Here is a 16526-nt window from a genome sequence, read left to right as displayed (position 1 = left end):
GAAGTTTCTAGAAGATGGTGATTTTCCAAGAAGAAGAGGGGTTGGACACACACAAAAATACACGTCCACCATGTGCATCTGGGCTATGCATTCCCCACAGCTTCACTGCATCTTTAAGGTCTTGCACCCTCATTTTTAAAAATATGTTACTTATTTATCCCTGAGAGACACAGAGAGAGGCCGAGACACGGGCCGAGGGAGAAGCAGGCTCCATGCAGGGAGCCCGACGCGGGACTCGATCCCAGGACCCTGGGGTCACGCCCTGGGCCGGAGGCAGATGCCCACCGCTGAGCCCCCGGCTGCCCCTGCACTCCCGTCTTTAATCGTTGCCAGTGCAATAGAAATTGAGGGGGAAATATGCATTATTTGGGGGACTTGCTTCTTTCTCATGGAGTTCAGTATTTTGAATGGTTTCCTTAATAATTTTAGCAAAGACCTTCCATTCCCTAATTCTGCAGAACAAAGCAACCGGGCAAGTGAATTGGACCTAAGGCAGGTCTGTCTGGTCCCGTTCTGAGCACTTTTCCAGAACAGTTGATAAGGTTAGCAGAGTTGGGGTCTCTCTCTCTCTCTCTCTCTCTTTTTTTTTTTTTTTTTTTTAGAGTTGGGGTCTCGAGAGAGCGCAAGCTCTGCAGGTGTTTGCAGCCGGTGAGCACAGAGCCGGCAAAAGGCTCAATCCTCTGAGGGGATCTTTCAGTTCTGCTAATTAGCCACCCAGCCCCCTGCCCTTCCTCCCCCCCTCCCGAACTCCCCTTTGATGTTAATTGTGTACGGAAAATGATCGCAGTTAGAATGATATAATACAATAAACATCTGTTAGTAAAATTAATTTGATAAAATCAAAATGCAAAAGTGGTGGAAGTGGCAGTCAGTAGCTCTGGACAACTTTATTTCTTCTGTTTATAATGTAATCTTTGGCATCTATTCAGCCTATTTTTACATAAAAATGTGAGTCTGAGGGCAAGGAGGAAACTGTATAGCCAAAGTCCCGTCTCAAAATTTGGACACCTGAGAAGTCGGCCCCTAGGTAAGTTATGGACAATTGATACAACGATGCTTTGTCCTCCTCCAAAACCTAAAAAAGCACAACAAATACAAATACGTAGAACAAGTGACATTTTTAAAACTTAGAAATTTGTATAAATGTATCCTAAGTGGAACAATCCGTCTGATTGAAATACAGCTCATTCGAATTTTCGAGGGGTGTATATAATTATTCAATGGCTTTAAAATAACTTGGCATTGTTCCTTAAGTGGAGACATTATTGCTTAATTGCAGATGAGTCACTTCCCGAGTCCCAAGCAATTAATCAGTGTTTCCTAAAGTTGCCTAAAATAGGAACCATCTGGGGTTTTTGTTAACCGTACAGATTCCTAGGCCTGTCCCGGACCTACTGAATCAGAATTTCTAGGGCAGGCATGTGGGAATCTGTATGTTCTAGAAGCATCCCAGGTGGACCCTATGATCACACAGGTTTAGGAAGTGCCGTGTGGATTCCTTTGACAGTGAAACGTCTTGTTTACTGGCGCACCGAGTCCCCAGCACGAAACTTCGTCATTGGAAGGAAAGCGAGCCTCGCAGGCTGCGAACCACTGCGTGTTCTGTTTTATAGGATCTACCTCCCCGTTACCCGAGACAAGCACCATACATTGACGTATTTTCCCTTTGCCCACTTGGGCACTGCTTCACTAATGATCCCAAAACTAAATCCATGACTGTCCTGGAGAAAAGAACCTAAGGAGGACAGTCTCTGTTCTTGCATGTAGCACACACATCGGGCGCGGTCTTGCAGTCGGTTTACCTGAGTCCTTTCCCTTGATCTTAACAAATGACTGGTGGTTAAAGGGTCTACTTTCATTTTATAGATGCAGAAACTGAGGCTTCAAGGGCTAATGACTTTTTCGGAGACCATTATTCAGCAAGAGAAGCAGGCACGAAACCCAACACCGCGCCTCCTCACCAGGCCGCTGGCCCTTCGTAGCACATTGGGAGTCCAAGAATTCAAATTCACTAAGCAGAATAATCATGGGTTTGGGAAAATTTCTTCTCTGGGGGTCAAAAAGGGCAATTTTTTATATACCTGGGCTAAGCCAGAGAGAGAGGAAAGGACGGATTTCAGAAAGCCTGATTGCCTCTTAGAGAATAAGCCTCCTTTTTTCTTGTGATGGGAAAGAATGTATGGTTCTCCCCTAAAAATTAACTCTCCCAAAGGACAAATGAGAAAAGTAAATAAAATCATTAATCTAGATATTCAGTGTGCACGTTGGTGGAACTAGATTTTACTCCAACTTGTTCTGTCTTAATTTCCCCGTACTGTTTATTCTGGTTCAAATGGCTGCAGCCGGAAACAAAAATGAAAAAAACCTTTTATTTATTTATTTTTTTTAAGGGTTTGTTTTCTTAGCCTTGAAAGCTGCTGAAGGTGCCAGAGGGACAGCCCTGTGTGTATCCGCAGAGGCGGCAGGTGTGCCCGGGGCTCCCTGGGCTCCCCTCCGCACTCGCTTAGGGACCCTGCCCCCCGGGTGACAGTGGGAACTGAGGCGGGAGGTTAGCAGGACGCCCCGAGATTAAAGCAGCCGCTCCCAGTGGACAGCACATCCATCCGTCGTGGCCCTTGCTGCTGGTATCCCAGGCTAGACCCCATCCGGGCATCGAACGTAGGTTGCTAAGCAGGATTTGGAGGAGGCGGTCCAGGACAGGAACTCAGGAAGGAGGCAAGAAATAACCTGAGCTTGACTTGCATACAATGCTATCCACATTTTGTGATGACTGTCTTCCTCCCTTTTTTTTTTTAAAGCTTTTATTGATTTATTAACTTGAGAGAGAGAGAGAGCACCTGAAGGAGTTGGGGAAGGAGCAGAGGGAGGGGAAAGCATCTGAAGCCAACTCCAGGCTGAGCACAGGGCCCATGGGGGGTGAAGGGCTCGACCTCTGACCCTGAGATCACGACTTGAGCCGAAACCAAGAGTAAGAGGCTTCACCAACTGAGCCACCTGGGTGTCCCTCTTCCTTTCTCTCCTTTCCTCTTTTTTTCTTTCTTTCTTTCTGTTTTAATTTCTACAGAGATATACCTGTTTAGTATATTAGCTGTTTTGATAGTTTCAGTATGTTCTTCACATATATATTCACAAATGTGTATTCAACTTATGTAAATGAAAATAAGCTTCTGTGTCACTACTGTTCAAAACTGGCCCACGGGGGAATCCCTGGGTGGCTCAGTGGTTGAGCACCTGCCTTCGGCCCAGGACGTGATCCTGGGGTCCTGGAATCGAGTCCTGCATCGGGCTCCCCACATGGAGCCTGCTTCTCCCTCTGCCTGGGTCTCTGCCTCTCTCTCTCTCTCTCTCTCTGTACCTTTTATAAATAAGTAAATAAATAAATAAATAAATAAAATCTTTAAAAAACAAACAAACAAAATTGGCCCACAGGGGGACGACTGGCTGGCTCCGTCAGAAGGGCATGTGATTCCTGATCTTGGGGTTGTGAGTTCAAGCCCCATACTGGGTGTAGAGATGACTTAAAAATAAAATTGTTTAAAAAAATGATCCAGATGCATTTTTAGCAAATTTGAAGTTCTGTGTCTGTGACATGGTGTATACCATGGGACCTACAGGAGGTGGAATCTCAGAGATACCGGGAGATAAGGGCTGGGATTCAAAAGCCTACAAATAGTTGAAAATTCTCTGGAACAATGCCTGAGAGGCTACAATCTATTTAAAAATTTTGAATTGGGATCCCTGGGTGGCGCAGCGGTTTGGCGCCTGCCTTTGGCCCAGGGCGCGATCCTGGAGATCCGGGATCGAATCCCACGTCAGGCTCCCGGTGCATGGGGCCTGCTTCTCCCTCTGCCTGTGTCTCTGCCTCTCTCTCTCTCTCTCTCTGACTATCATAAATAAAAAAAGAAATCTTTAAAAATTTTGAATTATAAAGGTGGCATTAATTAAGATATAGCTAAAATCCCTAGTGCCTGTTAAAACAAACCAACGCAAAAGAAGTAGATGTTAGGTTCCTATCAAAATGGTGAGCAGAGTACTTAGTCTGTATTTTTCCTTTTCCAGAAATCTCTTGACATGATGCAATAGAGAGTGCTGGAAAGGAGCAGGCCCGGTGCTGTCACGGTCGCGGGGAGCAGGCGGGAGCTGCACTTGCAGGGAGTACAGATGGGGTGCAGACCTGCTGGGCCAGGGAACGCTGTGTGTTGATCACATGCAAATGAAGACATTTTTAAAAAGTGAATAAAACATAATAAATAAATAAACAGAAACAGGTAGATCCCCCAAAGAATTGGAACATCTATCGGAAGTTCTTCACACATGCTCATCAGTGACGTTTAAACCTCGATGAATAAGGAAACCAGGGATAAAATGATACAATATCTATTTATTTTTAGGATTTATTTATTTGAGAGACAGAGAGAGGGCATGTGTGCAGGTGGGGAAGGGGCTGGGGAGGGGCAGAGAGAGAATCTCAAGCAGACACCCTGCTGAGCGCAGAGCCTGACGTGGGACTCGATCCCAGGACCCTGAGACCATGACCTGAGCCAAAATCACTGAATGCACCATGCAGATGCACCTACAATATCTATTTTTAAACAATAAATGACACTTAGAGTGACAGTAGATTTCTCAGCACCTACAATGGGGGCTGGGAGATAATGGACTGGTATCTCTAGAATGAGGAAGAAGAACTTTCAGCCAATGTTCTATAACCAAATAAACTATATTTCAAGACTGAGGGCAAAAAAGGTATTGTCAGATGATTTTGCCATTCACAAACTCTCATTGCAAGAAACGCTAAAGAATATTATTTTGGAAAACGAAATATAAATCTGGAAGAAAAAAGGGGAATGCAGACAAAGGAATTTGTAAGCATACTGGTAAACCTGCGGCCTGATGGTGCTACGAATATTACCACTACTAAGAGCTAATGTGAGTAAATGGAGAGTTAAAATAATGACCGTTATTAACATGGAAAGTAGGAGGGGAGAGATGGGAGTTACGGTGTTCTAAATTCCTTGAAGGATGAGGAGAAAACAATTGACCTGACTTTCATTGTTTTGTGACAGCTTTACTAAACTGTAACTAACCAACAGCAAACTGTACATGTTTATACTTTATAATTTGATAGGTTTAAAATATGCATATACTTATGACACCAGCATCCTAAATCAAGCTAATGAATATATCCATTGCCTCCAAAAGCATCCTCTGGAACCTGTCTCTTTCTCCCAAGCAAACACTAGTCTGCTTTCTGTCCATATAGACTAATTTGCATTCTCTAGAATTTTATATACATAAAATAATATAATATGTATAATTTTTTTTTGGTCTGGCTTATTTCACTCACCATAATTGAAATTCAACCACATTGTTTGTATCAATAGTCATACTTCTTCATTGCTGATTAGTATTCTATTCTGTGGATAGGCCCGTTTGCTTATTCCTTCATGGGTTGATGGACATGGAGTTGATTCCAGTTTCTGGTTGTTACAAGAATATCTGCCATGGACATTATGTAAATGTCTTCATATGGACGCATGTTATTGTATTTATTGGGTAGATATCTGTGAGTGGGATGGCTAGATCATATGGTGGGTACAATGTTTAAATTAAAAAAAAAAAACACACACACACCAAAGTGTTGTCCAAAGTGGTTATATCACTTTACAATCCCATCAGGCTCGTATGCAAGTTCTAGTTACCCCACATCATTGCGAACATTTGGTATGGTCAGTGTTTTTAATTTTTGCCATGTAAAAAAATATTTATGTATTTACTTGAGGGAGAGAGTGTGAGCTGGAGAGGCAGAGGGAGAGGCAGAGAATCTCAAGTACACTTAGCACTGAGCACAGAGCTGGATGCAGGGCTTGCACTCCATCTCACGATCCACCGTGAGATCACCACCTGAGCAGAAACCAAGAGTTGGATGCTCAACTGATGGCACCATCCAGACGCCCCTAATTTTTGCCATTTTATTAGATATGTGGTGGTACCTAATTGTGGTTTTAATTTCCATTTACCTCATGATGCATGATGTTAAACACCTTTTCATGTGCTTACTAGCTATGGATATATTTCCATATGTGAATTTTTTGTTCAAATCTTTTTTCATTGTTTCTTTTTTTTTAATTGTGAGAATTCTTTTTTTTTTTAAGATTTTATTTATTTATTTGAGAGAGAGAGAGTGAGCATGACCAGGGGGTAAGGGGCAGAAGGAGAAGGAGGAGCAGACTCCCCACTGAGCAGGGAGCCCGACTCAGGGCTTGATCTCAGGCCCCTGAAATGAGCTGAAGGCAGATGCTCAACTGAACAATCCAACCAGGCACCCTGAGTTGTGAGAATTTTTTATGTGTTCTGGATACAAGTCCTTTATCGAATATACAATTTATTCATATTTTCTCTTAGTCTGTAGTAGGTTTTGATTCTCTTAATTGTCTTTCAAAAAGCAGATGTTGCAAAATTTGACAAACTCCAATTTGTCAAATTTTTTTCTTGCTGCTTTCTCTAAAAACTCATCACTTAATGTAAGGTAGCAAAGATTTTCTTCTATATTGTCTTCTAGAAGTTCTTTAGTTTATGTTTTGCACTTGAGCCTCTGACTGCTTTTGAGTTGTTTTTTTTTTTCTTTTTACATGGTGGGGGATACATACTGAAGTTCATTTTTCAAATGTGAATATTCAGTTCCTCCACAATCACAATGTCAACCACATGTGGAAAAGACTATGCTTTCCTCACAGAACTGTCAATACACCTTGGTCGAAAATCCATTGTCTATATATGTGTGGGCATTTTTTCTGGACTCTCCATTCTATTCCATGATTCTGTCTGCCTATCTTGACCTCAGTATCATAGTCTCTTGATTACTGTAGCTTTATAATAAGTCTTGAAATAAGGTAGAGTTAATTCTCCCATTTTGTCCTTTTTCAAAATTGTTTTGGCTATTCTAGGTCCTTTGCATTGCCACACAAATTTTAGAATTGGCTTGCGTATTTTTCCCAAAAAAAGTCAACTGGGATTTTTTTTGTGATACATGAAATCTACAGGTCCATTTGAGGAGAATTAGCCTCTTAAAAAATATTGACTCTTCTGACCAATGAATACAGTATACTGTATTTTCAGTGTACAATCTCATACATCTTTTGCCAGATTTATCCCTGGCAAAAGGAGAAATTTTATGTTTTATATTGTATATTGTTGATGTAATTATAAATGGTATTTTGTAGTTTAAATTTTTGAAAATTTATTTCTGCTCTAGAGCTATATGTATACATTTTTTTCACCATACAATGCTACCAATATATTCTCTATATCCTTCACCCCCCTGACTTACTCATTCCATAACTGGAAACCTGTAGCTCCTACTCCCCTTCACCTATTTTGTCCATCCCTATATTTTAATTTTGTATATCAATCTTGTATCCTTGCTAAACTCACATATTAGTTACACTAACTGTCTTATAGATTCCACAAAATTTCTACATAGGACTTCATGTCATTTGTGAACAAGGACAGTTTGCTTCCTTTTTTCCAAACTGGATAGCTTTTTGCTTGTTTTCTCTCTTATTGCACTGGCTAGAACCTCCCATACAATGTTGAATTAAAACATTGTTCCTAGTTTTAGGAGAAAGCATTTAGTCTCTTATCATTAAGTATGATATTGGTAGTAGGTTTTTCATAGATGCCTTTTATCAAGTTGAGGAAGTTCCTATTTCTAATCAGCTGAGGGCTTTTTTCCAGGAATGGATTTTGTCATATTCTTCTTCTCCATCTCTTGAGACGATCATGTGAGTTTTCTGTTTTAGTCTTTTAATATGGTGGATTACACTGATTGATTTTAATACTAAAGCAATCTGGCATTCCTGGGATACACCCCATTTGGTCATGATGCATTACTTAAATTTTGTTCAGAACTTTTATGTCTATATCCATGAAGAATGTTGGCTCTAGTTTACTTTCTTATAATGTCTTTGACTGGTTTTAGTATCAGGGTAATGTTGGCCTTCAGAATAAGTTGGGAAATATTCACTTTTTCAATTTTCTGGGATAGTTTAGGTAGAATTGGTATTCTCTCTATCTTAAGTAATTGGGGAAGTTTCTGGTGAAGCTATCTGGGCCTGTAGTTTTCTTTGATTTAAAGATTTTAAATACAGATTCAATTTAATAGATATGATTATCCTCATTATTTATTTCTTCTTGAGTCAGTTTTGGTACTTTGTGTCTTTTAAGGAAGGAGTATGTCCATTATATCTACATGATTGAATTTATTGACAAAAGTTGTTCAAAGTATTCCCTGATTATCCTTTTTAATATGTGTAAAATGTATAGTCATGTCTATTCTGTCATTTGTGATGTTGGTTATTTGTATATTTTCTTTTTTCCTGATGAATCTGACCAGAAGTTTGTCAGTTTAATCGATCTTCTCAAGAACTAGCTTTTAGTTTCATCAGTCTTCCTGTTTTCTGTTTCATTGACTTTTGCTCTTGTGTTTATTACTCCTTTCTTCCTCTTTGTTTAGTTTTCACTTGCTTCTTTTTCTCTACTTTTTAAAGGTGGAAACAAAGGACGTTAATTTAACCCTTTATTCTTTTCTAATATAGGCATCTAATGTCCTAAATTTCAAAGTACTGTTTTAGCTGCATCCACAAAATTGTAGTATGTAGTGTTTTCTCTTTCATTCAGTTCAAAATATGTTATAATTTTCCTTTTACTCTTTTAATCCACTTTTTTTTTCAGATTTTGTTATTTTGTTTCTAAATATTTGAGGATTTTTCAGATATTTTTGTGTTCTTGACTTCTAATTTAATTTCATTGTGTCAAGGAAATAAAATTTGTAGTATTGGAATCTTTAAATATTTGTTGACAATTTATTGATAATTTTCATAGTCCAGAATATGGTCAATCTGCTAAGTGTGCCTAATGCATTTGAAAAGTTATGCATTGAGTTGTCGGGTGAGGTAGTCTATAAATATCAATTAGATCAAGTTGTTGATAGTATTTTTAAAGTTTTCTATACCCTTACTGATTTTTTGTCTACTTGTTTTAACAAATACTAAGAGAAGAGATGTTCACCTATACCTAAAATTGTGGATTTCTGTATTTCTCCTTGAATTTCATACATTTTGAAGCACTATTACTGTGTGTCATGCTCTCTTGATGAACTTTGTCATTTTTTAAAAAGATTTTATTTATTTATTCATGAGACACACAGAGAAAGAGGCAGAGAGACACAGGCAGAGGGAGAAGCAGGCTCCACACAGGAGCCCAATGTGGGACTCGATCCCAGGACCCCAGATCACACCCTGGGCCAAAGGCAGATGCTCAACCACTGAGCCACCCAGGTGCCCCAAACTCTGTTGTTTATTATTATAAGATGTCTGGCCTTGTGTTTTCTCCTCACATGCACTTATTCATCAGTACTCAACTGGATACTGGAATTGGGAACCTCTTTAGACATCTGAGGTCTTACAGCTCTTTTTCTCCCAGTAATCTGTCCTGAGAACTCTGACCTTTTTGGGTTCACTGGACTCTCATCCCTGCCTTCTCAAGCCAGGGACTCCAGTAGGCCCAGTCTTGGTTCCTTCTCTGTACATGATGGTCTAGAAACTTTCTCCAGGCAGTAAGCTGGGGTGATTGTAGGGTTCACTTCATTTATTTACTACCTCTTAGGGATTATTATAGTTCACTGCCTCCCAGAGGACAGGGTTGGGCCGAGTCTTCTTTGAAAAACACCTGGAAGAGGACTGTTGTGGAGGAATAAGATAGCTCCAGCCAAAGGTCATCTCTGAAGCCTCCCCAAACACTCTGTCCTTCTTTTTTCTATATCATATAACTCTTGAGGGACATTTTTTAACATATTTTGTCCAGTATTTTATTACTTTCAAATTCAATCGGGTCTCTATTACTCTGTCTTGATCAGAAACAGAAGTCTCATTATGTTTCTACCTCTGAATGATAGTTTTAGAGAGCTATTTTCTTTTTAAAAGGCAGTGAAGGATACTGGTTTGGGAATCAAAATACCTAAATTGTAACTTTATCACTTGTATAAACTAGAGAAAAATCACTTTGTTGAGCTTTAAATTCCTTGTTGTTATATTGGTGGGGCGAATTAAGATAAAGCAAGTAAAACTATTTTGTAAAATATGAAGTCCTAGGCAAATGCAAAGGATTATTCGAAGATATGAAATATGAAGGGGAGAGGTTAGAAGATGTTGCCGTCTACCCATTTCTCACCCATGTCTATTCCAGTTTATCTTTTATCTGAATCTTGGTCCTATCCAGGGGACGAAATATGTTCAGCCCCAGGTTTTATCTCACTCCCCTAGTTCTTCCTGTGTGTGTGTGGCAGGGGATGGGGGGGTGGCCATGTCATTCAGTTCTAGAAAATGAGGAATAATAGGCAGTCTGCTAATGGTACTTCTGGACAAACTTTTGATTTTCTTTTTTTTTTAAATAAAGATTTTATTTATTTGACAGAGAGAGCACAAGCAGGGGGAGTAGCAGGCAGATGGAGAGGGAGAAGTTGGCACCCTTTGGACAAGGAGACCAACACAGGGCTTGATCCCAGGACCCTGGGATCATGACCCGAGCCAAAGGCAGATGCCCAACCAACTGAGCCACCTTGGTGCCCCTTGATTTTCTGATAAAAGGAACAGACTTAACTGAAATGGCCTCTTCCCCACTGTTCACCCTGAATATATACTTGATTTGTGGCACTCTAGCAGCTATTTGTAAGTATGTGAAAACACCAAGCCATCACGTAGATACTGGTCCTAGCCTTACTAAGTTGCTGACCAATACTAGCATCCACCCTTCTCCAGATTTCTTGTTTAATGAGAAAATAGAGTATTGAAGCCATTATTACTTGGTTTAGAAATTGAATAAACCATGTTTAAACTTTGTTTAAAATCAATAGCAGTATCTGGCTCACAGTAAGTGCTCAATAAATATTTAAAAAATAAATATGGATGGGATCCCTGGGTGGCGCAGCAGTTTGGTGCCTGCCTTTGGCCCAGGGCGCATCCTGGAGATCCAGGATCGAATCCCACATCGGGCTCCCGGTGCATGGAGCCTGCTTCTCCTTCTGCCTGTGTCTCTGCCTCTCTCTCTCTCTCTGTGTGACTATCATAAATAAATAATTTTTTTTAAAAAATAAATAAATATGGATAGATACATGAATCTTTCAGGAGTCTTGTGGATGTAAATTGACACAAAGTAATCCCCTCTAAAATTGCAACTACTACAATTTCGCGGTTTTGACTCAGGGCTGTAGATGGCTTTGTTCATCATAGGGTGCTTGTCTCATGTCTTACAATCATGCACACAAGGAGAATCTTCTCAGGTTGCACCGGGGCCTTTTTAAGAAGCTAAGTGAACTTAGCCATCGGGCACTTCCTTATATTTAAAACTTGAGGAGATACATGAAACTCAGCTGACCTCGTAGGATTATTTGTTTTGAATGACGGAGGAGCTTCTTTGAAAGCTGTTGCAGTATTATGGGGGAATTCCTGATCAAGCGACCCTTGGCATAACTTGGAAATGGAAGAGAAAGTTCTAACATTTCAGTTTCCATGGAAGGTGAATGGATACTTTTTAACAGTTTCTTTTTTGCCCATTTTTTGCAACATCATCTACAAGAAGTCATATGTATTAGGAATCAGAAAATGAAATTTATATTTAAAAATGATCGTCCGATTTTAATTTTATGGGGAGTAAGACTGTTACAATTAAAGTCTTCTTCCTCCCTCTCCACGCCCTCCCCTAGACAAATATTTCCCTGAGATTTTTGAGAGAAAATCTTACAGAAGTTGTATGATATAATGGAGTGTTTTGTTTATTTAATACTAAATAACACTCATAAATAATAGCCACACATTAAAGACTACAAACCTTGAAATGGCTGAGTTCTTTTGGTTCATGGATTTGCACACTTTGTCCTTGGCTCCTCTCAAAGTGTGAGATTATGAGAGAGACTAGATGTGATAAGACTGAAGGGGAGAAAAAGGTCCTGGTTACTGGCAGAAATATGGCCAGAGGGGACCATAAATCTAATAAAAAAGGATTTCTCAAGTGTGGAAAAGAATCCTAGCTTTTCCATCCAGACGGGCAACCCCCTGGGTGGGCTGATTTGGTGTTAATCAGACCCAAAGTACATGTCTAGAGATTGGAAAGAAAACAAATATATTTGTGGGTCAGATGTGGCTCACTTGGTTTGAACTAACTGCTTTTCTTGCTCATTTTCACTAGTTGGGGTGTGTATGTATGTATCTATACCCCTGTTTTTCTTTCTTTGGTCCCTAACACACTGTTAACTTTGATACAATGTAGTTTTGGAATACGGATTATATTTACTCAGTTTTTTTTAAAGATTTTATTTATTTATTCATGAGCGACAGAGAGAGAGAGAGAGAGAGAGAGAGAGAGGCAGAAACACAGGCAGAGGGAGAAACAGGCTCCATGCAGGGAGCCTGACGTGGGACTCGATCCCGGGACTCCAGGATCAGGCCCTGGGCTGAAGGCGGCACTAAACCACTGAGCCACCCGGGCTGTCCTACTCAGAGTTTTAATGTGAATTTATTTATACTCTCTCCCCTTCCTTTTTTTTTTTTTAAAGACCATTAGTGGTTTATTTAATGGATGATACCCACACGATGCACCTCTGCGCGCATATGCTCCATAGGCTTTTGATAAAACTCACTTGCCCATTCAACAGTCATGGAACATCTAAGCTCAAGGCATCTTGGGGCTTATAGAGTTGAATGAAACACGGTCCTTGTTTGGTCTTGTTGCACTGCCTTCTCCAGAAGCAGCTGCTTTTTAGCAGGAGGGTAACACCCCTGGTTGCATATCAGAATCACCTGGGGAGCCTGTTAGAGAGACGCCCGTGCTGCGGCCCTAGGCTCAGGGGCGTTCTGATAGTGGGCCGGGCCCAAGGTGTGTGCAGTGTTAGCATCAAGCTCCCCAAGTGATTCTGATACACAAACCAGGACTAAAGAAACACTTCTCCGAGCTAAGAAAGGATGGATTATGGGTTCGGTCACCAGGCAGCCAGGTGGATGCCCTTGAAATCCACAACGTGAGCACCTGGCTAAACTCCTCCATGAGGTTTTTTCTGTTTCCATTGTTTTAAAATGGGTAGTGATGGTCTGGAAAGCATCCCAGAGATAAGGTCGGAGCCAACCTGCTTTGTAAACCCCCTGGAACAAGGCTGTTATGGAAGAATCAGGGAGCCAAAGATAACCCGAAAGCGTTCCCCAAACACCCTGTCCCCCCTTCTATTTCGCGTGAAATACGGTTTCGGGTGGGGATCTTCTCCTTGCCAGGCTGGAGTGCTGCGGACGCGGCTGCTGGGGGCCGGGGCTGGCAGTTGGAGAAAATCCATGAAAGTATTTGTTTGTTTATAAAACACTTTAATCACAGAAAAGAATACGTTACATAAGAAAGAAAGAACCATGCAGCAAGCACCCGCGGACCCATTCCTAGGCCGGAAGCCGGGGCGTCGCCGGTCTGAGCAGGACCAAGCCTGCGTTCAAGGCCCGGGGAGGGCTCTGGCCGGCAGGTGCCCCACCAACCCGAGGGCATGGCTCGGACCCGGGGGGGCCTCCAGCCGGGGGGCCTCTAGTCGGGGAGCCTCCAGCCGGGGCAGCCTCCAGTCGGGGAGCCTCCAGCCGGGGGGGCCTGCAGCCGGGGCAGCCTCCACTCGGGGGGGCCTCCAGCCGGGGCGGCCTCCACTCGGGTGGCCTCCACTCGGGTGGCCTCCAGCCGGGGGGGCCTCCAGCCGGGGCGGCCTGCGGGGCGGGCGCGGTTCCTCTGCGGACCCCCGACGGACGGAAACTACGCGTCCCGGCAGTCGGCGGGGCCGGGGGGCGTGGCGTGGCGTGGCCGGGGCCGTGGGCGGGACCTGAACAGTGGGAGGGGCGGGGCCAGGGCGGGGCCCAGTGGTGGGCGTGACCGAGCGGTGGGCGTGGCCGAGCGGTGGGCGTGGCCGGAGGGCGGGGCGTGGCCGGCGAGGGCGCATTGTGTCGCGAGCGCCGGGCGGCATTTGTCTGCTCGCGGGGCTGCGGGAGGAGCGTGGCGCCCGCCGGCCGTGGGCCCGTTGTGGGCTGCGGGGAGCGGCGGCGGCGGCGGGGAGCGGCGGAGCAACATGCCGGGGAGCGCCCGGCGCCCTGAGGAGCCCGCCCGCGGCGAGGCGGCCGGGGCGGCGAGGCGGCGGCCGAGGGCATGAGGGCGGCCGGCGGGCGGCTCGGCGCGGGGCGCTGCTAGGAGCCGGAGCCGGGGCTGGAGCCGGGAGCCGGGAGCCGGAGCCGGAGCCGGAGCCGGAGCCGGAGCCGGGAGCTGCGCGGGCGGGGGCGGGGGCGGCGGCGCCATGGGCAACGCGGGGAGCATGGACTCGCCGCAGAGCGACCCGCGGGCACACAGCGCGCCCCTCAAGCTGCCGATGCCCGAGCCGGGCGAGCTGGAGGAGCGCTTCGCCGTCGTGCTGGTGAGTGCGCCCGCGTCCCCGTGCGTCCCCCCGCGTCCCCCCGACCCCGTGCCCCCCCCCCCCCGGGAAGCCCTCCGCGGTCGGGGTGCGGCCGGGCCGCGCGGGGCCCATTGTCTGGCGGGAGCAGCGGCTCCGCGCGTGTGCCCGGGGCGCGGGGGGGGGCGCTCGGGCTTTTTGTTCAGAAAAACCCCCGAATCCCGGCACAGCGCGCGCCCGTGCGGAGCGGCCGGGGGAACTGGCTGGCGGGGCGGGGGCCGGCCCGGGCGGAGGCCGCGGCCCGCCCCGGGGTGCTGGGCTCTCGCGGCGCCGGGACCGGGCGCCCCCGCCCCCCCCCCCGCCGCGGTCCGCACACCTGCGAGCTCGGGGGCCGCCCCCGGGTGCTGGGGGGACCCGGACCGCGCGCCCCGCCCCTCGCACCTGTGGGTCCCCTGCCGGGGCCTGGGGGGCAGGAGGGGCCGCCCCCCCGCGGGACCCCCGGGACCCCCGGGACCGCCGGGACGGGGCGCAGCAGCGCAGGCCTGGGCACCAGCACCTCGGCTCGGAGCCCTTCCTCCCAGCGCGCGGTTTTTCCTCCTGCTCCGGGCCCCCGGTGTGCCTCCCTGCGGAGTGCGCGCGCGCGCGCGTGTGTGTGTGTGTGTGTGTGTGTGTGTGTGTCCGTGTGTCCGTCCGTGTCCGTGTCCGAACCGGCGGCGCCCGGGCACGGGAGGGCCCAGGACCTGCCGGACTGGGCCGCGGCCTCGAGCTCCCAGGGACCCCGCGGGGCGAGGACCGGAGATGCGGCCTCACCTGTAGAAAAATGCGTCCCCGTTAACACGGTGGGTCCGTGCCACTGCGGAGTCGCGCCGGCACGACTCAGTGTGCACACGTTCGTGATTCTACATCACAAGCCCTCTGGGGCAGTGGGTGGTGGTTGTGGCTACTTCGGCCCTACAGTGTGTCACACGCAGTTACGGGATGCGGCTCTTAATTGTTTATGACATTGTGAGTCTCTCAAAATAAACCAAAGACACACACACACACACAAATATCAGGCTGACCTTCGTTGAATGGAGACCAAGCTTTTGGGAAAGCCTCAGCTCCGGGGCACTCTCGTGAGCAATGCCCTTGGATGTCGATGTGCTGCAGACTGACTGTCCCCAGTTGGCCCCAGCTGCTCTTTGGAGACCTCCAAGAGCGTCTAAAGGAGCCCTGTATAGGGCGGACACAAGTCCAGGGTGAGGGCACTTGTCCATGTGATACCCTCAGCTTTGCTTTTTTTCACAAATGCATTAAGAGATCAACCCAAACCATGGTAGTCTAGAGATCAAGCTACAAGGACAAACTTTAGGTGACAAGTTTTAAAGCGGAGAAATCCCTCACCCCGGGGCAACGGGGATCATGTTGGCATTACTGATGCTAGCTTTATTTCCGTATCTGATGAACATCACGGAGATGTTTGGGGAGGAAAACCAGATAGTAATACCGTACAGGAAAGCGTACAAGCATCCCGTTGTCAGCATGGCTTACATCCATAATTAATGAGACATTTAGGGCATGGAAAACAGTTCCACCCTCCAGCTCTAGAATATTTTAAGCGTTGGGAAAGAGGAAGTAAAAATTAAAATGACAGAGCTCCATCTATTTCTGAGAAATCTTGAGACCAGACCTACTCAGTGACTGTTCCCCGACCCGTTCATCACTCTAAATGGGTTAAGTGGTATAAATCTAAAAAAATCAATTGATACGAATGGAAAAGAGAGGGTAAAAGATTGCAGAATTGAGATCAGTGCATGGGTAAACTCTAAAAAGTAGTACTTGTTTTATGGGGAAAATTTTTTTTCAAATACATTTGAATTGCTGAACTTCTGTAATTAAAGACTAGTACAAATCGGTTCCAAATCTTAGGAGCTTAATCTTCCTAAGGAGACTCTCCGTCGTCTTAAACTTGTAATAGTTAGAGAACACATTTGTGGGAAAACACTCCTGACTCCTTGTATACATTTAACTATTTGCAACCTTGTACCTGCCTTTCAGGTTGAGCTCTAAGGGCCTACGCCTTTGCACACAC

General features: G+C 45.4%; 1 protein-coding gene across 8 annotated transcripts in view; it reads left to right on the top strand.

Annotated features, from left to right (window-relative positions):
• Nucleotides 1-14038: 14038 nt before the first annotated feature.
• Nucleotides 14039-16526, top strand: part of LOC129514492 (formin-like protein 2) — a 260042-nt gene continuing 257554 nt past the window's right edge. For 4 of the 8 annotated variants that reach the window (XM_055333106.1, XM_055333109.1, XM_055333107.1 and 1 more), the window contains exon 1: nucleotides 14040-14479. In XM_055333106.1, the coding sequence (XP_055189081.1) occupies nucleotides 14363-14479 (117 nt within the window). In that variant the 5' untranslated portion in view covers nucleotides 14040-14362. Of the gene's footprint in view, nucleotides 14480-16526 lie in introns of all 8 variants that reach the window. The other 4 variants (XM_055333110.1, XM_055333114.1, XM_055333112.1 and 1 more) reach the window with 2 other exon arrangements.

Source organism: Nyctereutes procyonoides, unplaced genomic scaffold (assembly GCF_905146905.1).
Source record: "Nyctereutes procyonoides isolate TBG_1078 unplaced genomic scaffold, NYPRO_anot_genome, whole genome shotgun sequence".
Lineage (NCBI taxonomy): Eukaryota > Metazoa > Chordata > Mammalia > Carnivora > Canidae > Nyctereutes > Nyctereutes procyonoides.
Note: the sequence above shows the minus strand (reverse complement) of the source record. Positions and strands in the feature narration are given on the sequence as shown.